Below are 18,864 nucleotides of genomic sequence, written 5' to 3'. Positions count from 1 at the left end.
AACATCCGTCTCCCCCCCCCCCCTCCCTGAGCGACCTGGGTCACGGGCTGAGGCATCACAGACGGACAGACTGGCAGGCAGGCAGACAGACAGACAGACAGACAGAGACTGAAGGCGGGGCTGAGTATGTGTATTGGAGCCGGCTGCCGACGCCGGCTCACTCTCTGCACTGGACGGCTGGCTATGTACAGGGGCTCGGCCGGAGCCCTCACAGACGCCTCGGATTGGTCCTCTGAACGGCGCGCCTGCGGCCACGCACAACAATGCCCTCGGAATCTGAGAAATTTCCCTCACCTTTCCCGCGCCAGATGAGATCAGACATGTACACCGGCCAGTCAACAGGCGGCCGTCTCAAAAGTTCGAACAACTGAGCCCAGTAAAAATGCCCTTCGGCTACGTAACAAAACTGCACAGAAAAGGTCGCGACCGGTCGCACGAAAAGGCTTCCGGAACTGTCCGCGTCGCGCTGTAAAACCCCAATATGTACAATTGTGAGACGGCCGGCTGACGTGAGGCGGACGGCCGGTCTCAGCTACATCACCTGATAGTGAACTCGCCAGGGTTTCAAACTCGCCGTCTCGTGCGCGCACGAAGACTAAAATTGATCTCTTGAAAGCCTCTTACCAAGGCACCCAATCAAGACGGCGCCCGGCCTGGGGGAGAGTGCGCCGGCCGCGGACAAGCGCAACAGGAGCGGGGACAAACGGACACCGGGCACGAACAGGCTGACGGACAGAGACACGGAGGGTCGGCCGGGCGCGGCCGCCCCGGCCGCAATCAGTACCGCTTCCGCTTGAGGTAGGTCTCGGCGTAGTGTCCACCCAGGCCCTGCGAGTGCTGGCCGATGAAGTCGGTCTCCGGTGACGGCTCAGGCGAGGGCAGCAGGTGGTGGTACTTGCGCTTCTGGCCCTGCGGCGTGACAGGCGAGCCGCCGATCGAGAACACGGGCGACGACGGCGGCGCCGCCGACACGGCCGCCTTGGCCTGGGCGTTCTGCAGCGCCTGCAGCAGCGAGCCCACGTACTGGGTCGAGTCCTCTGCCGGCGGCGTGGGCGGCAGCGCCAGCGAGGGCACCGAGCCGGCCGCCGCTGCCGCCGCCTTCTGGCCGTTCATGAGCGCCAGCAGCTGGTTCAGGCCCTGCGCCTTGCTCATCAGCGAGGAGATGGTGTTCTGCAGCTCGTCACTCATCTGGCTGACCGGGTCGGCGGCCGAGACGGGCAGCGGCGGCGGCGGCGCCATCAGCTGCGGCGGCGGCGGCAGCAGCAGCGGCGAGCTGGCCACGGAGACCGGCGGCGGCAGCAGCTGGCCGGGCGCGAACCCGCCCGGCAGCAGGCCCGCCAGCCCGGGCACGTAGTACTGCAACAGACACACGGCGGGACGTCAGACGGGGGTAGGTGTTTCAGTGCGGCGGGTCGGTGGGGTGGGGTGGGCGTCTCAGTGCAGCGGCTAGGGCGACTGTGGGTGTTCCCACCGGGTTTCTGTGGCGGTGTGTACCAGCGGGTCCCCGGGCCACTGCGGGTGTTCCGGAGGGTCAGCTGTCGGTGGGTGTTCCAGGGGGTCAGCTGTCTGTGGGTGTTCCAGCGGGCCCCCCGGACAGCGGTGGGCGTCCCTGCAGGGCGGGCGCCAGCTGAACCAGCGCCACCTGACGTCACAGCCGCCCGTCAGCCGGTTAGTTATCGTTAGCCCGTCAGGCCGGCCGGTACGAAAACAGCACCGACACGGGCCGCGCGGCAGAAACGGGCACCCGAGGAGCTGTTTTCCCTAGCGGCGATAGTTCAGAGTTCAGACGAGCCATTGTTCCGTCCGACCGAACCCCGCCCCGCTCTGACGGATGGCGTCGCACGCTAATTTCGGCCGGTGATAATTGATGTTATGTTCCCGGCGGCCACAATCTGCGGTCGTTAGTTCGCGCGCGATTAATTGCAACTTCCAAAGGCAAGTTCCAAACATTAATCAAAGCACATCTCGAGCCCAGGTGTTTGCTGAATTCATTCTCGCGGATAAATTTAGATTGAAATGAATCAAACGGGCGAGCCTCACTAATTCCTCAAACGGTGTCTACAGCGCCGCGCGGCCTTTTGAGCGCGCTCGGCTGAGTCGATTTCCGGACCAGCTGGTGCGTGCCTCGTTGCCATTACGGCCGTTTCCTTTCTGCGTGGGTGCTCGCCGACGCACCCTCCCTCCCCGGCTGAGCCCGGGCCGCCCGACGCGGGCCGACGTTCCGCAGCGCTCTGGCTACAGAGCTAATCCAGCGGCGGCCGGCCGGGCTCGGATCGGTCCGTCGGCCGGCCGAGCGGAGCGCTCATTAACTGCTCGGTGTCACCGGGCTGAGCCGGGCCGCGGACCCGGCGGTCCGACACGCGCCCGTTACACCGGGCAGCGACAGATAGAGCCGGGCCAACGCTAATCCCGATCGGCGCCGACGGGCGCGTGGGTCCGTCCGAGGGCACCCGGGGGAGTGGGTGACCTGCTGAGGTCAGGCCGCGGGCACCCTGGGGAGGAGGTGACCAGCAGAGGTCAGGCCTGGGGCACCAGGGGAGGGGTGACCTGCAGAGGTCAGGTCGGGGAATTCGGACCAGACTCCAGCGGTACGCTGATCACGCCCAGTGCATTTCATTAACCGGCAAGGCTGCAATCAGCCCGTCATTTGATTACGGAGCCGCGCCGCACAGCGCCGATATCTTATGCACAGCGTCGCGGCTGCAATTAGGGTCTGGCATCACAACATGCGGCAATAACTCGGTAGTAAAAGGGGCTGGCGCTGCTAATCTCTCTGCGCGCCACGACAACACATCAGGCTCCGACTCCGGCTCCGGCTCGGGAGCCGATCTGCGCCGCTGAGCCGCTCGCAGCCGACTTGTGACAGATTAATGCACTACAAATCAATAGCCGAGCCGGCGTGCCGTAATCGGGCGGCGAGGCCCGGGACGGGCCGGTACGTACCTGAGGAGCCATGGCTCGGAGGGCGCCGGGCGGCGGCGGCGGCGGCATCAGGCCCACCATACTGGCCGGGAACACCATCGGCTGGCCGAACATGGCTGGCGAGACGGGCGGCGCGGCGGCCGGCGCCGGCGGCGGGGGCGGCGGCGGCCGGGTGGGCGCCGCGCTGACCACCACTGGCGGCGGAGGCGGCGCTGCGTACCCGCTCTGCGCCATCTCCTGCTGCAGCTCAGAGATCTGCGAGGTGACGATGTTCTGCAGGTTCTGCGCGAACGCCGGGTTCTGCTGGCTGAGGTTCTTCATCTGCTGGTAGACGGCGGGCGCCGGCGGGTCGGGCAGCAGCGCCGAGCGGCCGCGCGGGGCCGCCGACTCGTTGAGCAGCCGCATGTAGATGTCGATGGCGCGCACGCCCGGCATGCAGAAGTGCACCTGGAGCCGGCTGCCGCGCAGCTGGTGGCCCTGCATCTGCTGCCAGGTCTTCTCGGCCACATCTGCCGACATGAACTCGACCAGACCCCAGTCCTGCGGCGAGCCGTTCTTCAGCGCGATCTGCCGGGCGGGCGGGCATAGGATCAGTCAGATTCGGGTCACGGCGGGTCATACACACCGGTTACGTTCAGACCACAGCTCCAGGGCAGGGTGTGTGTGGGGGAGGGTGGGGTGCAGGGACCGGCTATAAATATAGCTGAAATCAGCGGTCGCGAACAGCTGCACTGTCGATCACTGAGGAAATCAGACACTGTGTATTTACTCAAGCGAACCAAGTCATTGCTCAAACAGGCTATTTGTTTATCTTAGCGTCCGTTATGACTGAATAAAACACGCCGGCGGGTGTGGAGTTCCCACAGGAAATTCGCGTAATGAAACCGCCTGTTCGCCGCCGTTTGGCCTGTGCCCAAGGGCCAGTCAGTGACGGATTAGTCTCGGAACTGAGAGGACCCATTCTGCCCGCCACCCACGCCGCTGGGACTGTTCCCGGCCCGCCGGCAAACGCTGCGGACCAGCGCGTCAGTGAGGCTGGATGAGGGACCTGCCGCTGCCGCCTACTGCTCGGCCGACCGCCAGTCCCCGGCGGGTGCGCGAAGTTCAGCGGCAGGCGGCTGTCTTCATCCCGCCCGGGGCACCGTTTATCATCGTGCAATTGATACAGGCGCGTCGAAAAGGTCGGTGGCGGCGGGCCAAATTAGCGGGGCGGACAATCGATCGGCGGGTCAGCTGGTGGGCAGCTGGCCGGCGCCGCACAGTCCGACAGCGGGGCGCAGGGCGCGCCTCAGGGGTATCGGTGACCGGGCCCGACCGACGCCAGGGCCCGCCGGCCGCCTATCGCGGACAAACAAGGAGCGGTGAGCGCTCCGGCAGACCGGACGGTATCAGCGGCCGGCCGGCCTGCAGAGGTGCCTACCGAGTGCCATGGTCGGGGCGGGGCTGCACGTGGTCGCATGGGGGAATAATCAGCACGTGGTGCATGGTGATGTCACGATACGCCGTAGGAGGCCGTGACGGCACTGAGCGGAAACCGACGAGCCGAGCCGGCCGGCCGGCTGGCTCCGCCACGGCCCCATTCCCGCTGCACACATCGCCACTGAGCGAAATGCAAGAGCCGGAACGGCCGAGATGGGACGGATGAAGTCGGCCATCCGAGCGGCAAACGCCGTACCGCACTCAGGCTAACAGCGCCGTAAGGAGGCCGTACGGAGCGGCACGGCCGGCCGCTGCACCCCCAGACGCCGCCGGCGCGCCGCTCAAACAGAGGCCCAATCAGCCAAATAGCCGGGACAGGGCGGCCGCGGACCGGGGTAGTTCGCAGCGGCGCTGTGTGCAGCGTCCTCCTCCGCCGGCGGCCCGGCCCGGCCCGGTCCATCGCCGCTAAGTGATGGCGTCTGTCGGTGTCGATAACGGGAACAGGACGGCCGATGTATTCCGACCGCGCCCCGCCGCTGTGTCGGAGAGCGGCTCGACCGTCGGCCGCGGCGCTCCAAGGCGAGATAACTGAAGGCGACTGGCGACCGACCCGGACTGACAGTCACAGGACACTGGGGAGCAGGACAAGATACAACGCGGAGGACAGCGAGCGTTTTCTTCTTGCAACTGTTATTCAATTAACTGACTGAGTTCAATTACGGGTTTACACTTCATAAACTTCTAAGTCTCAAATGCAGCTTTTTGCTAAGGACATGGATGTTGCTGAACATCTATTGAGCGCGTGTGTTACATAAGGCTTGGTTCATCGTGGATAAAACCGCGAGGCCCAGGCCCCACTCCACACACAGCTCAAGTAAGTTACGGATAAAGTCGGTACCAACTTCTCCGGGGAATAAACGGAGGAGGTGGTTTTGAACTCGGTAATTCATACACCACCTTGCAGAGCTCCTTTCTGCAGAAAGGGAGATCCCGTCTCATCCCACACCAACACAGGCGGTCCCAAATACTCCCGGGACAGTCCCTCTCTGCAGCACTCAATTCAAATCACGCTCGCGGGTACGTGCCGTCGATGGTGAGCTCGTTATTAGAGCTGAGTCGACGGCGTCGGCCGTTCCTCTCAGCGGCTCTCAGCCAGTCGCGGATCGCTGGCTCCAGGGCCGGCCGAAAATCATCTGTGGTTCGCTCCCGCTCGGCGGCGGCTCCCGCCGTCTGCGTCGCGATGAAGGAGGACCGGCCGCGGCGGACCAGACGCTTTGATCCGCGGCCTTGTTTACACTGAGCTCGCCGACTGTAAAGCCGGTAGGTAGGTGCGAGGCGGCTGGCGCTCTCCGCGCTCCCGCCCTCCGCGCCGCGCGGTAATCGAGCCACCCCCGCCGCCGTCGGTGCCGCCGTCTCCAGTGACGGGCAGTCAACTCTGGCCACCGCCCGGGTCGGCAGTTCCGGTCACGTCTGGTCACGCAGTGGTCCCCGCGCCGGCCGGGGGAGGAGAACTGAGCACGATCGGCCGCGCTCGGCCGCTCAGCCCGGCAGCAGCGCTCGTAATGAACGTGGTCATCCATCAAAGCGGGCGGCCGGGGTCGGCCGAAGCCGCGCCGCCATTCGCCCGCCATCCATCGGGTCCGGTCGGCCGGTCCGCCGAGGCACTCGTATCGGCAATAACGCCGCGCCGGCGGGCGGCAGCACGCCGAGCGCCGTGCTCGCCCGCCATCGAGCACGTCCGACGGCGTGCTCGAGCGCTCTCGTCGCCGGCCGAGCGGCGATCGGCCCCAGATTGCGTGTTTAGAATCGATACGCCGGCCGGCCAGCTACCTGAGCAGAGCGCAGGCGATGCCGCAGGACCAGTCAGTTCCGTCACGAGCTGCTCTGTCCGGCTCGCGGATGTCAGCGAGTCCCCAGACAGGTGATGAACCCAGGACAGATGAGGTGATCCGGGACAGGCAGCCGGCCGTGCAGCGATGACGCCCGGGGCGGAAACTGCGCTGATCGCCGCTCGGCAGCCCATCGAGACTCTATCACCACTTTGTCGGCAGCGGGCGACTCTGACAGACGAGGGACGGGTCGGCGGCGGCCGGCGCTAGCCGCGATCGACTCTGGGAGGAGCGAGGCCGTCGGCGGCGGGCGGTCTCAGTGACGAATGGCGACCAATCGAACCACACCGCTAAATGGAAAAGGCGTGTGCGCCAATTTCTATGGCCTTTTTTGCCGGTCGCGCTGGAGTGGATGTTTCCAGCGGGCGACCAGTCGGTTTCCGAGCTCTTCCCGTCAGTCCTGGTGCAGCGTGATGCTGCAGCTGCATCGCTGGAGTGTCACTTCGGTCCGACGACCGCGGACGGCCCGTCCAGGCATTCAGCGGCGCCGCCGACGGTCGGCGCTGCCTCGCGCGCCGCTGAATAGAGCCGCCACGGCGTGTCACCTCGCCTCAATGACCGGGGCAGACAGACGGGGACGGAGACGGCGGCGGCGGCCGGCTCCGCCGCTCGTCAGTCAACGGGCGTGCGATAAACAGACGCGTGAACGAGCTGCGGCGGCGGCGGGCGGGCCTGTGTTCTGTCGGTGACCCGGCCCGCCGGGTCGCGCATGTTACCGCCGCGGCGCAAACAGCGCCGGCCGGCCGCGGACAACAGCCGCCACAAACAGACCGCGGCCGGCCGACAGACAAGGCGCGCGTGTCCGTCTGCCGGCGAGCTGCTGCCAGCCCGGGCGGCCGCTCCGCCGCGCCGTCACCGCGAACAGAGCGACTCAGTGCCGGCCCTGTTACACCGAGAACAATGAGCAGCACATTGGGCCGAGTGAGCGCGGGCAGGGCGGGTCATTAGTGGGCACAGTCGGAGCGGGCGGCACACGCCAACACGGGTCACGGAGTGAGAGGGGGCGACAGTTAACGGGGTCCTGTATACAGATTGGCATATCACTCGGAAGACGTACCGGACAGGCAGACAGACAAGCAGGCAGATAAAACTAATAAAACTTCATACGCACTGTCGAACAACAGCAGCAGCAGCGGGCATTCAGCACTAAATACAAAGACAAGAGCGCAGCGAGAAGTGGCATAGAGAGCAGAGAGCAACTGTTGCTATATTTTCAAAGTTGGATCGGGGTTAGAAGCGACGACAGTATTTAGTATAGCAGCAGCACGACAGGTAAGAGCGGCACACGATACACGACAGAGGCGAAGACACGCATCCAACACTGCGCCCGAGGTAGCTACTTGGCCTGGAAATGCTACAAAGAGCAGAAACAGTAACGGTTACCAATCGGAAAGAAAAACAAAAGTGAACAAGGCGTAACCAAGCAAAGCTTCTACCACAGGGGCAGTGTTGGCCAATAAAAACGAATACTTACTTGGCAGTAAGGAGGGTTTTGTACGCAAGAGAATAGCTGTCTAAATTCGCCCATATTCTTATAGCCGGCCGGCAGATTCGCCACGTGCAAACACTTGGAATGCAAAGATCTGAAAACCACAGAAGCCGACGGCGTTAGCTACAGGAGAGAACAGGGGTCCGATAAGAGAGACCGGCCGAGTGGCGGTGCGCAGCGCGGCTCGTCCGGGTCAACTATAGGGGGCGGCGGGCCGATCACACGGCCCCAGACAGCGACATAAAGAGAGACGAGAGACGAGAGAGACAGAAAGAGACGACAGTCGGACAGTGTGACTAGTCTCACAGTCAGAGTAGCTGCTAACAGGTGGACAGAGAATCAGAGAGTGAGAGACTCGGAGATAGAGACAGAGAGTCGGTGAAGAGCAATCGCCGAGACTGCGGCAGTGGCGGGGGCGGGGGCGGGGACGGGACCGGGGACCGGGGCGGGCCGCTGACCTGATGGTGGTGTGCGTCGGGTCCACCCAGTCGCAGATGATGGCCGAGCCCGACAGCACCTTGCCGTCCAGCAGACCCTTGGCGTGAAACGCCGACTCCTTGCTGGCGTACATCACGAAACCGTAGCCCTTGCTGGCGCCTGCGAGTCGGCAGCAGACCGGTCAGCACTGCGCACCAGGACACAAAATGGGCTAATCGGCCGCACCGTATGACGAAACGCGACACAAAATACGGGCAATCGTTACATATAAAGGTCAGCGAATTAACAGAGTCAGACACATCGACATCGTCAAACCAACATACGACTGCGACATCACTGTTCTAGATTCTAGTGATAACTTCAATGCTAGCTAGTCTTCTCAGCGAAGTCAGCACTTTCAGACGCTCCTCGTTCAGGGAATTCGCTACCACCTTATTCCCTGTCCCCGCGAAACGCCGTCATACTCGTATCTCAGGTCCCGGCGCCAAAACTACGCGAAAACGACGTGCCAACGGGCCATGGGCGGACGGGAACGGTGTGCCTACAGTCCGAGAACGGTCTCAGAACGGCGCCGCGGGCCGGGAGAGGGCCACGCTGAGCGGTGGTCGCTTATCGGCACCGACGACCCCGGCGAACGCCCCAGCCATCGCCGGAGCTGACGTACGGCGAGCAGCTCGATGAAAATTTAATTCGCCAGGCGATAGCAGCCGGTCATCAATAGAGAGCCGAGTGGATCTCGGAGCGGAGAGGAAGGCCGCAATCATAAAGACAGAGCAGAGACGGACGGAGACGATGCAGAGGAGACGGAGACTGAACTAGGAGGACGACGGGAAGAGCAGGAGACGGGAGCAGGGCCCTACATGACGGGAGAGACATTGGAACAACTAACAGTCAGGGGAAAGCACTGGGGGAGATGACCGCGGAGAATCCCCTGCTTCCTTTTTAGCAACGATAAGTTCAGACAAAAAAGGCTTGGCCCACAAACGATTTTGTCATTGTATACCCTGGCTGGTGTGTTGAGATCTCTCCTATCCCGCTAATAATGGCACCGTCACGCCCCAGGTGCGCGGCGTGACCCAGGGCGGCCTCCTTCAGCCGGGCCGTCACGCCGGATGGGGCCCGCCCGTCTGAGACACCCCTGGCCGGGCGTGACGCCCCCGTCCGCCGCCCACAGCGTGACGCTACCGACCGCCATCGGTGGGACCACACCCCGCCCGGCGCCGTCCGACGGGGGCGTCTCATCACACCCCGGCCCGGCGCGCCGTCCGAGGGGGGCGTCTCATCACACCCCGCCCGGCGCGCCGTCCGAGGGGGGCGTCTCATCACCCCCCCCCCCCCCCGCCCGGCGCGCCGTCCCGGGGGGGGGGGGCGTCTCATCACACCCCAGCCCGGCGCGCCGTCCGAGGGGGGCGTCTCATCACCTCAGTCGGCCGGACGCCTCCCGGGGGCGGAAAGATTTTATTAGTCGCCACCATCCCAATAATAGCAGTCAAATGGCCTCGTAACGACCAATAATGTCAGACATAGCGGTCTGACCTTATCCCAGAAGGCTTCATTTAACTGCAGAAGAGTTCATATTGGGCGTAAGAAAATAAACCATCATCATAAATACTATTCTGCAGATTTACCTTTAGGCAGATGAGAACGTCAAGAATAAGCAAAGAAAACCAAGCATAAAACAAAGTACCCTTCAGCTGAAACGTTGTCCAATTTTCCTGTTTCCTTATAATCTAGACATCTCATTTGTTGTTAAAACTTCTTTCATCTACTCACGTCTCTCATCTTCCTAAATAAATCTCCCGCCCTCCACGTCGCAGCCATCCACGCCGTACGTGCCTGGCGCCCACCCTGCCCTCCCGCGTGGCTGAGCCCCAACTGTGCGCGGCGGCGGCGGCAGAGGCCACTCCATCACGCCGTCGCTGACGACGAACCCTCCCGTCGCTGACGACGATCCCTCCCGTCGCTGACGACGATCCCTCCCGTCGCCAGCGGCGGAGACGAGCCGCAGAGCCGCCGCACGACGTGCCATCACGGCTGCGTGGCGGACGTAATGCGCCGCAGATGGAATCAGAGCGCCCGGGAACGGAGGGAGGGAGGGAGGAGGGATGACCTCCGGGACCGACCGACGGCCCGACGGACAGCAGCCCTCCGCCGGGACAGTCGGCCGCTGAATGGGTTAATCAGCGCGCCCGTCACCGTCCGATGGTGACCAAACAGCCAGCAATGGCCCGATTAGGTTCATTGAGCGCACGTGAAGGGCGGACGTTCTAGCCGTCTCTAAGGTCGGTGCAGCGTTTTCTTGAGCACCCGTTGCAGCCCAGACGTTCTCTGACGTCCGCCAGGGCTTCGGCTACTGATCTCAGTCTGATCTCATGTCTATCCCCTTCCTCCGTCCCCTCTCTATTCCTCCACTTGAATCTCACCTGTCGCCTCTGAGCGCAGTACGAACGCGAACCGGACGGGCCCGAACATCTCTGCGGTGAGGAGCAGCTCGTCGTCGGTGACGGCGGCCGGCAGCCGGGCGGTGCAGAGCAGGCCGTCCGTGGCCGACAGGCTGACTGTCAGCGGGCCGCCGCCGCTCGGCAGGCGCACGTCCGTGTAGCGCGCCGGTTCCTCGAGCAGCTCGGGCCGCCGCACCTGGGCCGTGGCAGACTGGGAGGCCGGCTGCAGCTGGATGTTGGTCAGTTCCAACTTCGGACGGAACGCCGCCTGCAGCTCCTGGAACGCAGAGGGGTGACCGGTCACAGCAGAGCCGCGAGCGATGTCTGTGGCGCGCCAAGGACCTTTACAAGAAAGCTGGGAGACGAATTCAGGCCACAGATGGCAAATAGATAGCTGTCAATTGAGAATTAGCCGATAGTTTCCAGCTTTACGAGTTGACCTTTGAAGTTCAGCTGGTGAGCGGGGCCCGCCCGAGGTGGTCAATCCCCGATGAGTCGGCCGCGTCTGGTCCCGTTCACCTTACGGCACTGACGTCATGTTCGACTCAGACTCGGCATTTTTCGTTGTGTTGCATTTCGCCAAACAGTCATGATAATCACCATCTCGGACTCCGATGGGGCACAGGGCACGGCGGGACTATTCTTGGGGCCGGTCACGAAAGCAGTCCCTAAGACCGATCCGTGAGAGCCCGGCAGGCGGAGGATGGCCCCAAACGGACCCCACCGTCGACAGGTGTCACAGGAACGGCGGCCGTCTGAATTAGGGGCGCCGCCCGGCCGGCAGCCAGCCAGCTGTGGACGGGCACTGGACGAGCCGCAGCTCCGGGTTGCCGCTGACCATGTCACAGGGTCGCACTGTGCCGTCTGAGGAGGAGCCGGCTAGACATGGCGTAATAGACAGCGAAATAGACAGTGGCATGGGCGGGACGACGGAAATGTCACACGACAGGTATTACTGCAGGGTGCACGTCTCCATTGGTTGTCAGCCACGTTCCAAATCCCCCAAAGTTGCATCGACAGCTCGACAGTCTGGGAGAGAGGGCGGGCGAGCGCCAGCCGTGTGTCGGCGTGTCGGTCCCGATCAGAGAGAGCCCCAGTGTCCCCGGGGAGCGTCAGAGCGGCGGACGGCCGGGGGCGGGCGGGGTCGGTCGGGGCGGGCTCCAGCGGCGGGGAGGGACGGCAGCCGACCCGGAGACAGCTGCGTCCCGGCCGCACAGGGACACCGCCGCACGATGTCGGCCGGAATGAGAAAAGAGTGCCGAGATTAGACACAGCCGGCGGACGGAGAGCAGAGAGAGAGCGATGGCCGGCGGACGGCAGAGGGCCGTCGGCCGCCGATAAGATGGTAACGCTAACAAGATGACCGGGCAGAGGCGGGGGGACGGCGGCGCCGACAGAGCGCGGGCCGCGGTGATGGCGCGACCATTTCCCGCCGCTCGGCCGGTGACATCTCATTAGGGGGCTGACGATACGGCCGATCGGGTACTGGCGGCCCGCGGCGACCGGCGCTGCCGCGGCATCGACCGAGACGGCCGGCCCGGCGCCGGTCCTCCCGGGATGGCAGTCTCCCGGGCGGCGTCACACGCCGTCACGGGCGGTCGGCGGGTCGTGGTGCCGGGCGGCGTCCTCCCGCGGCGGCGGCGGCGGCGGCGTCTGACCCTGACGACCGTCGCCGGCCGGTCGGCCGCTCCGCCGGCGGGCGGCCCCACTCAATGGACGGCCGCATTTGTCGGCCATTATATCCTCGGCGGCGGCCGGGGAGCAGTCCACGGCTGACGTGACCCTGACTGCCGCCGGGCCAGTTACCAGGCGGCCACCGGCCACAGAGGAGCAGGGAGAGTGACACAGTCGCCGGGAAGACGGACAGACTGCGGCCGAGCTGCCGCACCTCCCGGCAGTCGGCGGAGGAGAGCTGCCAGACTCGGCCCGCCGCCCCCGGGGCCGGCTTACGCCTCTAAGCCGCTGTGGGAAGCCGTCCGTTTCCCGGGCAGACATTGCATTGGGAGATAGTGAGGCACAATCCGCTGCCGGCCGGCCCATCGCTCCGAGCTTATTGGACACACAGGAAAACAATTAACCCGCGCCCTGCTGGGGGGGGGGGGTGTTTGAACACCCCCCCCCCTTGTGGTTTTTCGCGAATATCTCAAAAACGGCGGCGCGTAGCGCCGCCGTTTTTGGTACACCTTATCATACATCAATTCTACACATGTTGTGAAAATTTCAGACCAAGGTCATTCAAGGTCAGGTCACCAGGTCACTTGAAGTGACCTCACCTCATAAAAAGTTTCAATGTCTGTCATAGCTACACCAAGTGACCGATAGCTTTGAAACTTTCAGCGATTGCTAAGAGCAATAGCATGTACAAAATGTATATCTCAGAATTTTGATATCGATGACCTAAGGTCAGGTCAATTTTGCGACCTCCCCATTATAAGTCAATGGGAGAAAATTGAAATGCGCCTCTTTTGGACGAAAGACATTATAAACACTCCCAAACACCGAATTACAAGTGGTTTAGACACACTGAACATGAAAATGGTGTCCGTGACCCTTGTTTATGCCCTGAGGTCATCTTAGGTCACGAATGGTTTCTAACAGTTTTTCGCAAATAACTTTTGATAGAGGCATGCTAGAGCGATGAAAACGCATTAGATGTGTTCAGCTCGACGATACGGATCGACTGATATGCAACATGACCCTTTCCGGTCAGGTCATGACCTTGACCTGAGGTCAAATTTTCAAGTTGACCTTTCAAGGTCAAGTTATAGTTCATTCGATGCGTCTTGACGAGAGGAACACGATGCCGGTGAAAGTAAGCTCGTACAAGGCTTGGGTCAAAAGTTATTGCAGAAAAACTGTTTCCGAAAAAATCGGCTATTTTTGCAGTTTTTGCCCCCTGCAGGCAAAACCGTTGACGTAAGGTCAAATCTGAGAGAATTACTCAGAAAGAGCGTTAATAGGGCTATCGAATGCGCTTTTCCGCGGCGCTTTAGCTCTATTGGTTCCCGAGTTGTGCGTTGGCTTCTTGGAAATTTTCGACATTCGACCTGGAAATCGGCGAAATTTTGCCTTTAATGACCTCTGGTGACCTGACCTTTGACCTGATCAAAAAATTGACTGAAGTGATTTCGTCATTATTTTTGACGCTCTTTCGAACGCCGCCTTTCGCGTATCGCTACGTTGCCCAGGAGCCGAGTTACAAGGGGGGGTGTTCAAACACCCCCCCCCCCCCAGCAGGGCGTGGAAATCCAGGACCCCCAGCCGGGCGCGGGTTAACAAAACACAATTTCCAACGTACAAGCGAAAAATAGGACAGAGTGTAAATAGCCGATGACGGCATTGAATGATCTGTGATCATCATTTTCATTACAAATTTCATACCAATCAACGGTGGCATTAATCGGCACAATTAATTAGTGGGTGAGGAAGCCGAGACAAAGGAGTGATGTTCGGCTGTCGGTAACGGGATGCGACCGACGGCCGCCCCACCCTCCCTGAATCCCCGCGCGGCGGACCGGGACGCGTGCTGCCGACGGCTCGTCTTTGTGTGGCGGGACGGACGAGCGGCCAGCCGGCCCCGCAGCGCTGTCTCACAGACCCGGAGCCGGCACCGGCCGACTGGGAGCCCAGCTGACCGGCCACACTTCAACAGAGCCGGCGCATCAATCATCGAGAGGATCGGACGCCCAACTTTGCCTCGATTTACGAGTGGGCGACGGGGCGGCGACGGGCACACGGTGCCGGTCGCCGGCACTCACCCAGAAATATCCCAGCGCGTCGGCCCAGCGCACGCTCGCCGACTCCGGAAAACTTCCCAAAACGGCTCCCGTAAAGAAGTGAGATATCTCCGACCGACTTTAATAGAGCACTTGAAAAGACGGAAGACCGCGCGATCCCCACACTTTTTGACGCTCGACATTCAGCTGGTGAGATATATGAAGGGGAATAAATGGCGCTTGCCTGGGGCCGCGCCGCGATAAGTCAGCTGGCCGGAGCCGGTCGGAGCTCGGACCGGACCGGAGATAATGACCGGCTACCAGCGACGAACAAATGGCCCGCTGTCGCAGTCGGCACACTTCTTCCAGCGGCACGAGCAGCATTAATCACCGCCCGCCTTACCAACGTTATTTTGCCACTCGGCCGCGACAAGGACCTCGGTGGAGAGACATCGGGAGAATGAGCTGACGACTGTCATCAGCCAGGACTGCATACTAAATCAAAACAATCGGAACTGTCAACAAATCACCGGACCATCAACGCGAACCATTTACCACACGACACCGCCCGGTGAATAATGATGCCTAGTTAGCGGCTTCCCGAGTCAGAGCCAGAGTCGCGCGGCCCTGGACCGACCGAATGCAGCCAGTTACGGACCGGCCGACGGACGCAGGAAGACGTGACTGGACCGAGGTCGCGCAGACGCCGCACGATCATCCCGAGTCCGGAAAACCCGTCCGTGGCTCCGTCGCCAATCACACGGCCTCGGCGGGCGAGGGGAGTACCTACTCCGACCCGCCCGGAGGGCCGGCGTGACAGGCCCAGCGGCTCAGTCGCACGGCCGGAGAGCGCCCACGGCGCCTCTTCAGACCCCGCCACTATTTACTGTGATTCGAGCGGGATTTATTGAGGCAGTTTCAGCATCGTACGTCTTATAACGGTGGGATATTCTCGGCTGGATATTTAGATAAGCCGTTTGAATAGCAACACAGCGATTCATCACATTCGGCGGGCACAGCCTCGTTCCTCTTATTCATATGGCAGCTGTGTGGCTCACAGCCGGCATTGCATAACAACGGCAGAGGAAAACGGGCTCAGCCGCTTGCTGCGGGCGAGGCGGTCGCGAGCGACCTACCTCACAGGAAAACGGACGCTGCACACACCTCAGGAGCATAGTACGCCAGCACGAGAGCGGAAGGGCAGTCACGACATCCGCACGAGGCCGCCGCATCTCCGGCAGCTGGCCGTTACTCGCTCGCCCTGATAGTGGAGCCAATATAGTAGGCACCAAGGAAGTGGACATATCTGTGCCGGCGATCACCTTATAAAGCATCAGGTCATCCACGCAGGGTTCCCGGACACAGTTCCGGACGAGTCCCCCACCTCAGCCTCTCATTTCGTAAGAGTCATCGGCCACCACTCTATCCATCGAGCTCAGCGGCACCGCATGCTCACGAGAACACTACACGCTCAGCCAATTAACGTGACAGCCCCCGGAATGTAGTTAGGCGGACCGGAGACGCGTCTGGACCACCGCTCTCAGGAAATGAGCGGCGCGCAGACTGCGACAACAGACGACGCCATTCCCGAAAGCGGCGTTCTGGCTGGAGGGGTCGGTGTGTTTCAATCTCACGTAGCCGGTCTCTAAGACGGGAATCATTCCGTCTTTGTTTAGAATCTATTTACATGTATTACCTGGCCAGTGTATCGATCAAACTCGGCATAGTTATGAGCCTTATGTGTGGTCCGAGGTCAGGAACAACTAATCGCCATTTTGTCACACGGCCAGTCAACTTTTGACAGAGACAATTTAGAGCCGGCGGCTGGCAGTTAGCACGCTGGCGCCACGGCGGTCTGCTTCGCGTCCAAGTTTAACAGGGCCGCTGCAGCCGGTCCAAATGACTGCCGCGGCGTGGTAATCAGCTGCAGAGCGGGCCCAGACGAGGCGCCGTAGCCGCACAACACCCGCCGACAGCGGGCGGGGACGGACGGGCGGGCGGGCGGCGCAACCATCCATCTCCGCCGCCCGGTCGGCTCCACAGACTGTCGGCGGCGGGCGAACAGCGGAGTTGTCCGGCGGCCGTCAGAACCGAGCGGGGACGAACCGACCGACCGCGCAGCAGCCGGGGACACGGGTCGGAGGGGCATCCAGTCACCGGGCCGAGCGGCGCTACATCATCGGAGCCGGCGCCGCCAACGATTAAAGTCCGGCGCCTCCGCCGGCCGTCGGCACCATCGTCACTGCCGACGATGGCGTGTGACACGGGGCGCGCCGTGTTCCTCACGCGTTAAACGAGCGTCGGCCGTGTGACGGCCGGTTGGCGCGCGGCCGGCGGCGTCGACAGCCCGCTGGCGGCTCCGGCAGGCGAGGGAGGCGTGGGCTGAGCATGGGCCGCGGCTGGAGGGCGGCGCTGGAACGGCCGGGGGCGGCACAGAGGACGGGCTGGCTCAGCCCAGACCCCGTGACAGACACCGTTACATAACTAGACTGCAACGATCACATGGTCAACCCGTGTCCATGTCCGAGACGGACGCCGTTCCGCGCCCGTTTTCCGTAATGATGTACGTCGTTAGGCTAGTCTAGCACCACATAAGCTCATTCTTGGAGTCATCCGCGCTCCACCAAACCGACCGACCCCCTCTCAGGAGGAGCGGGACGCTCCTGCCGATCTGACCCCGGAGAACCTGGCCTCTATGACAATACCCAGAGGGCGCCGTCCGATCCGGAACTCATCAGCGAAGCAGCGCGCCGATCACCGAGTCCCGGCGGCCCTCCCAGGTGATGACTACTCGACACGACCGTTCCCTGGAGACGGAGGTGTGCAGTGGAGCACAGCGGGCGCGGCGCGGGCCCTGGGACCGTATTCATGTCGACTTCGTAAGTCGATTTTCTTTCGTAAGTATAATTTGGTATTCACGTCGACACTTCTTAAGTTTTTGTCGACGGAGTTCACGTGAATAAAAAAAATTACTTAAGAAGTAGATCAAACTTAAGAAAATTCTTACGAAAATGATCGACGTGAACCTGGACTCTATTGAGTCGGTTCCTATAGCCGATCACGTCTGCGCGGCGAAATGGACCAGCACGGCGACTTAAAAATGTCTGCGAGTCTGAGCGTCTAATCGTATAGTGCCTTTGCCACCCTGGCTAGGTTCTCCGAGCTCCGTTGGCATCCGCTCGGGTCAGGCATCTATGGGAAATGCCCGCCATGAGCCGCAGGACGCCACGGACCGAGGGGCATGCAGTAACGCTGGGCGGCGGCAAAAACGGCGGAGGCGCAGCCGGCCCCGCCGTTGGGCCGGTGCGGGCCCACCGGGACGCCGCCGCGGTACGCCGGGGTCACCAGCCGATGAGGCACGGCTCGTGGTCGGTCGGTCGGGCGGCAGAGTGGCGCCGGGTCGGGCCGATTAGGTCCCCCGGTGGATTTACTGGCCCGGACGGTGTCACGTCTAACCCCGCTGGGACGACACCCGCGGCCACAGCGACGGTTCCATCGGCGCCCGCCGGATCCCGGCGAAATTACCACGTTCGGACGTCCGAGTAATTACCATCGGGCCGCCACGGGAAGCCGTGCCGAGATGAAGTGCTTTAATCAGCGCGGGCGGCTGAGATTATAGGGCTGCGGCCGTACCACTGTCCTGAGGTTACCGCTAATCGATTGCAGGAACAGCGAGTTCCTTATTTATGCAAGTGCATCGCCTGCAGGGCAACGGCCTCGGGGGACTTGTTCACTTGTTGAAGACTGGTCGTCTCCAACTGAAAACAATTTGATGGAGTGACAGTGCATTTCGGATATTGGCGCCCATTGCTATACAGTATACTGCACCGTTCAACAGACGTTGGCGCTGCGGCGTGCCGCCACGACGCTGGGTCCGACCGGCGATGAGCCCAGATTAGCTGCGGGCGCCCTCTGCCTGTGCAGCGGTCGACTGTTGTAGCACCTCCCCGGCCACATAAAAACTCGCCGACGTACCCGCATCGCCCGCCACGTGCTGACGGCCAGCAGCGCCGCCCCGCGGCCGTCATCCCAACTAGCCCGAGACTGACGACAATGAACTTGGGAGGCGTGGTGGCCGGCGGCGGCGGTGGCGGCCGAGAGGTCCTCGAACCTGGCCGACCCAGGCCGGAGCAGGGTGACTCCTGCGCTAGGCCAGCCGAGACGGCCTGAAGCCGGCGCGGTTCGCACCACATCAGCCCCCCAGGCGAGCGGTCGGACGAGCGTCACCCCGCGTCAGCGTGATACCCCTCCGTCACGGAGTTCACGGAGGTCACGTTGCACGCTCCGTCACGGCCCCGTCACGGGAGCCGCCCGCCGCGCCGCGCCACCTCCACCTCCGGGAGTGCGACGCCGGCGGCTGATAGGTACATTCGGCGCTCGTTATGACTGCCGGCGGCGTTACCAGCGCAGGTGACGGCCGGGCTCAAGGCCCGGAGGTGGCGCTTCCGCGCGGGTCGGCGGCGCGCTCCCAAGGTCCGGCCGGCGGCGGCTCGCGGCTGAGGCCGGCCGGCGACCCGTAAACAGCCGCCGTGTGCCCGGGAACCAATAAC

At 62.6% G+C, this 18,864-nt stretch overlaps 1 protein-coding gene across 1 annotated transcript in view; it reads right to left on the bottom strand.

Moving 5' to 3' along the window:
• Positions 1–113: 113 nt before the first annotated feature.
• The window catches only part of LOC122391155 (ribonucleoprotein PTB-binding 1-like), a 34,699-nt gene continuing 15,948 nt past the window's right edge, over positions 114–18,864 (bottom strand). The window contains exons 2-6 of the mRNA XM_043384834.1: positions 10,581–10,875; positions 8,178–8,316; positions 7,705–7,813; positions 2,944–3,489; positions 114–1,356 (exon numbers count right to left, since the gene is read on the bottom strand). Coding sequence (XP_043240769.1) covers positions 778–1,356; positions 2,944–3,489; positions 7,705–7,813; positions 8,178–8,316; positions 10,581–10,875 — 1,668 coding nt within the window. The 3' untranslated portion in view covers positions 114–777. The remainder of the gene's footprint in view (positions 1,357–2,943; positions 3,490–7,704; positions 7,814–8,177; positions 8,317–10,580; positions 10,876–18,864) is intronic.

This window comes from Amphibalanus amphitrite, unplaced genomic scaffold (genome assembly GCF_019059575.1).
Source record: "Amphibalanus amphitrite isolate SeventyFive unplaced genomic scaffold, NRLGWU_Aamphi_draft 000021F_arrow, whole genome shotgun sequence".
Classification (NCBI taxonomy): Eukaryota; Metazoa; Arthropoda; class Thecostraca; order Balanomorpha; family Balanidae; genus Amphibalanus; species Amphibalanus amphitrite.
This window is presented reverse-complemented; position numbering and strand designations above follow the sequence as displayed.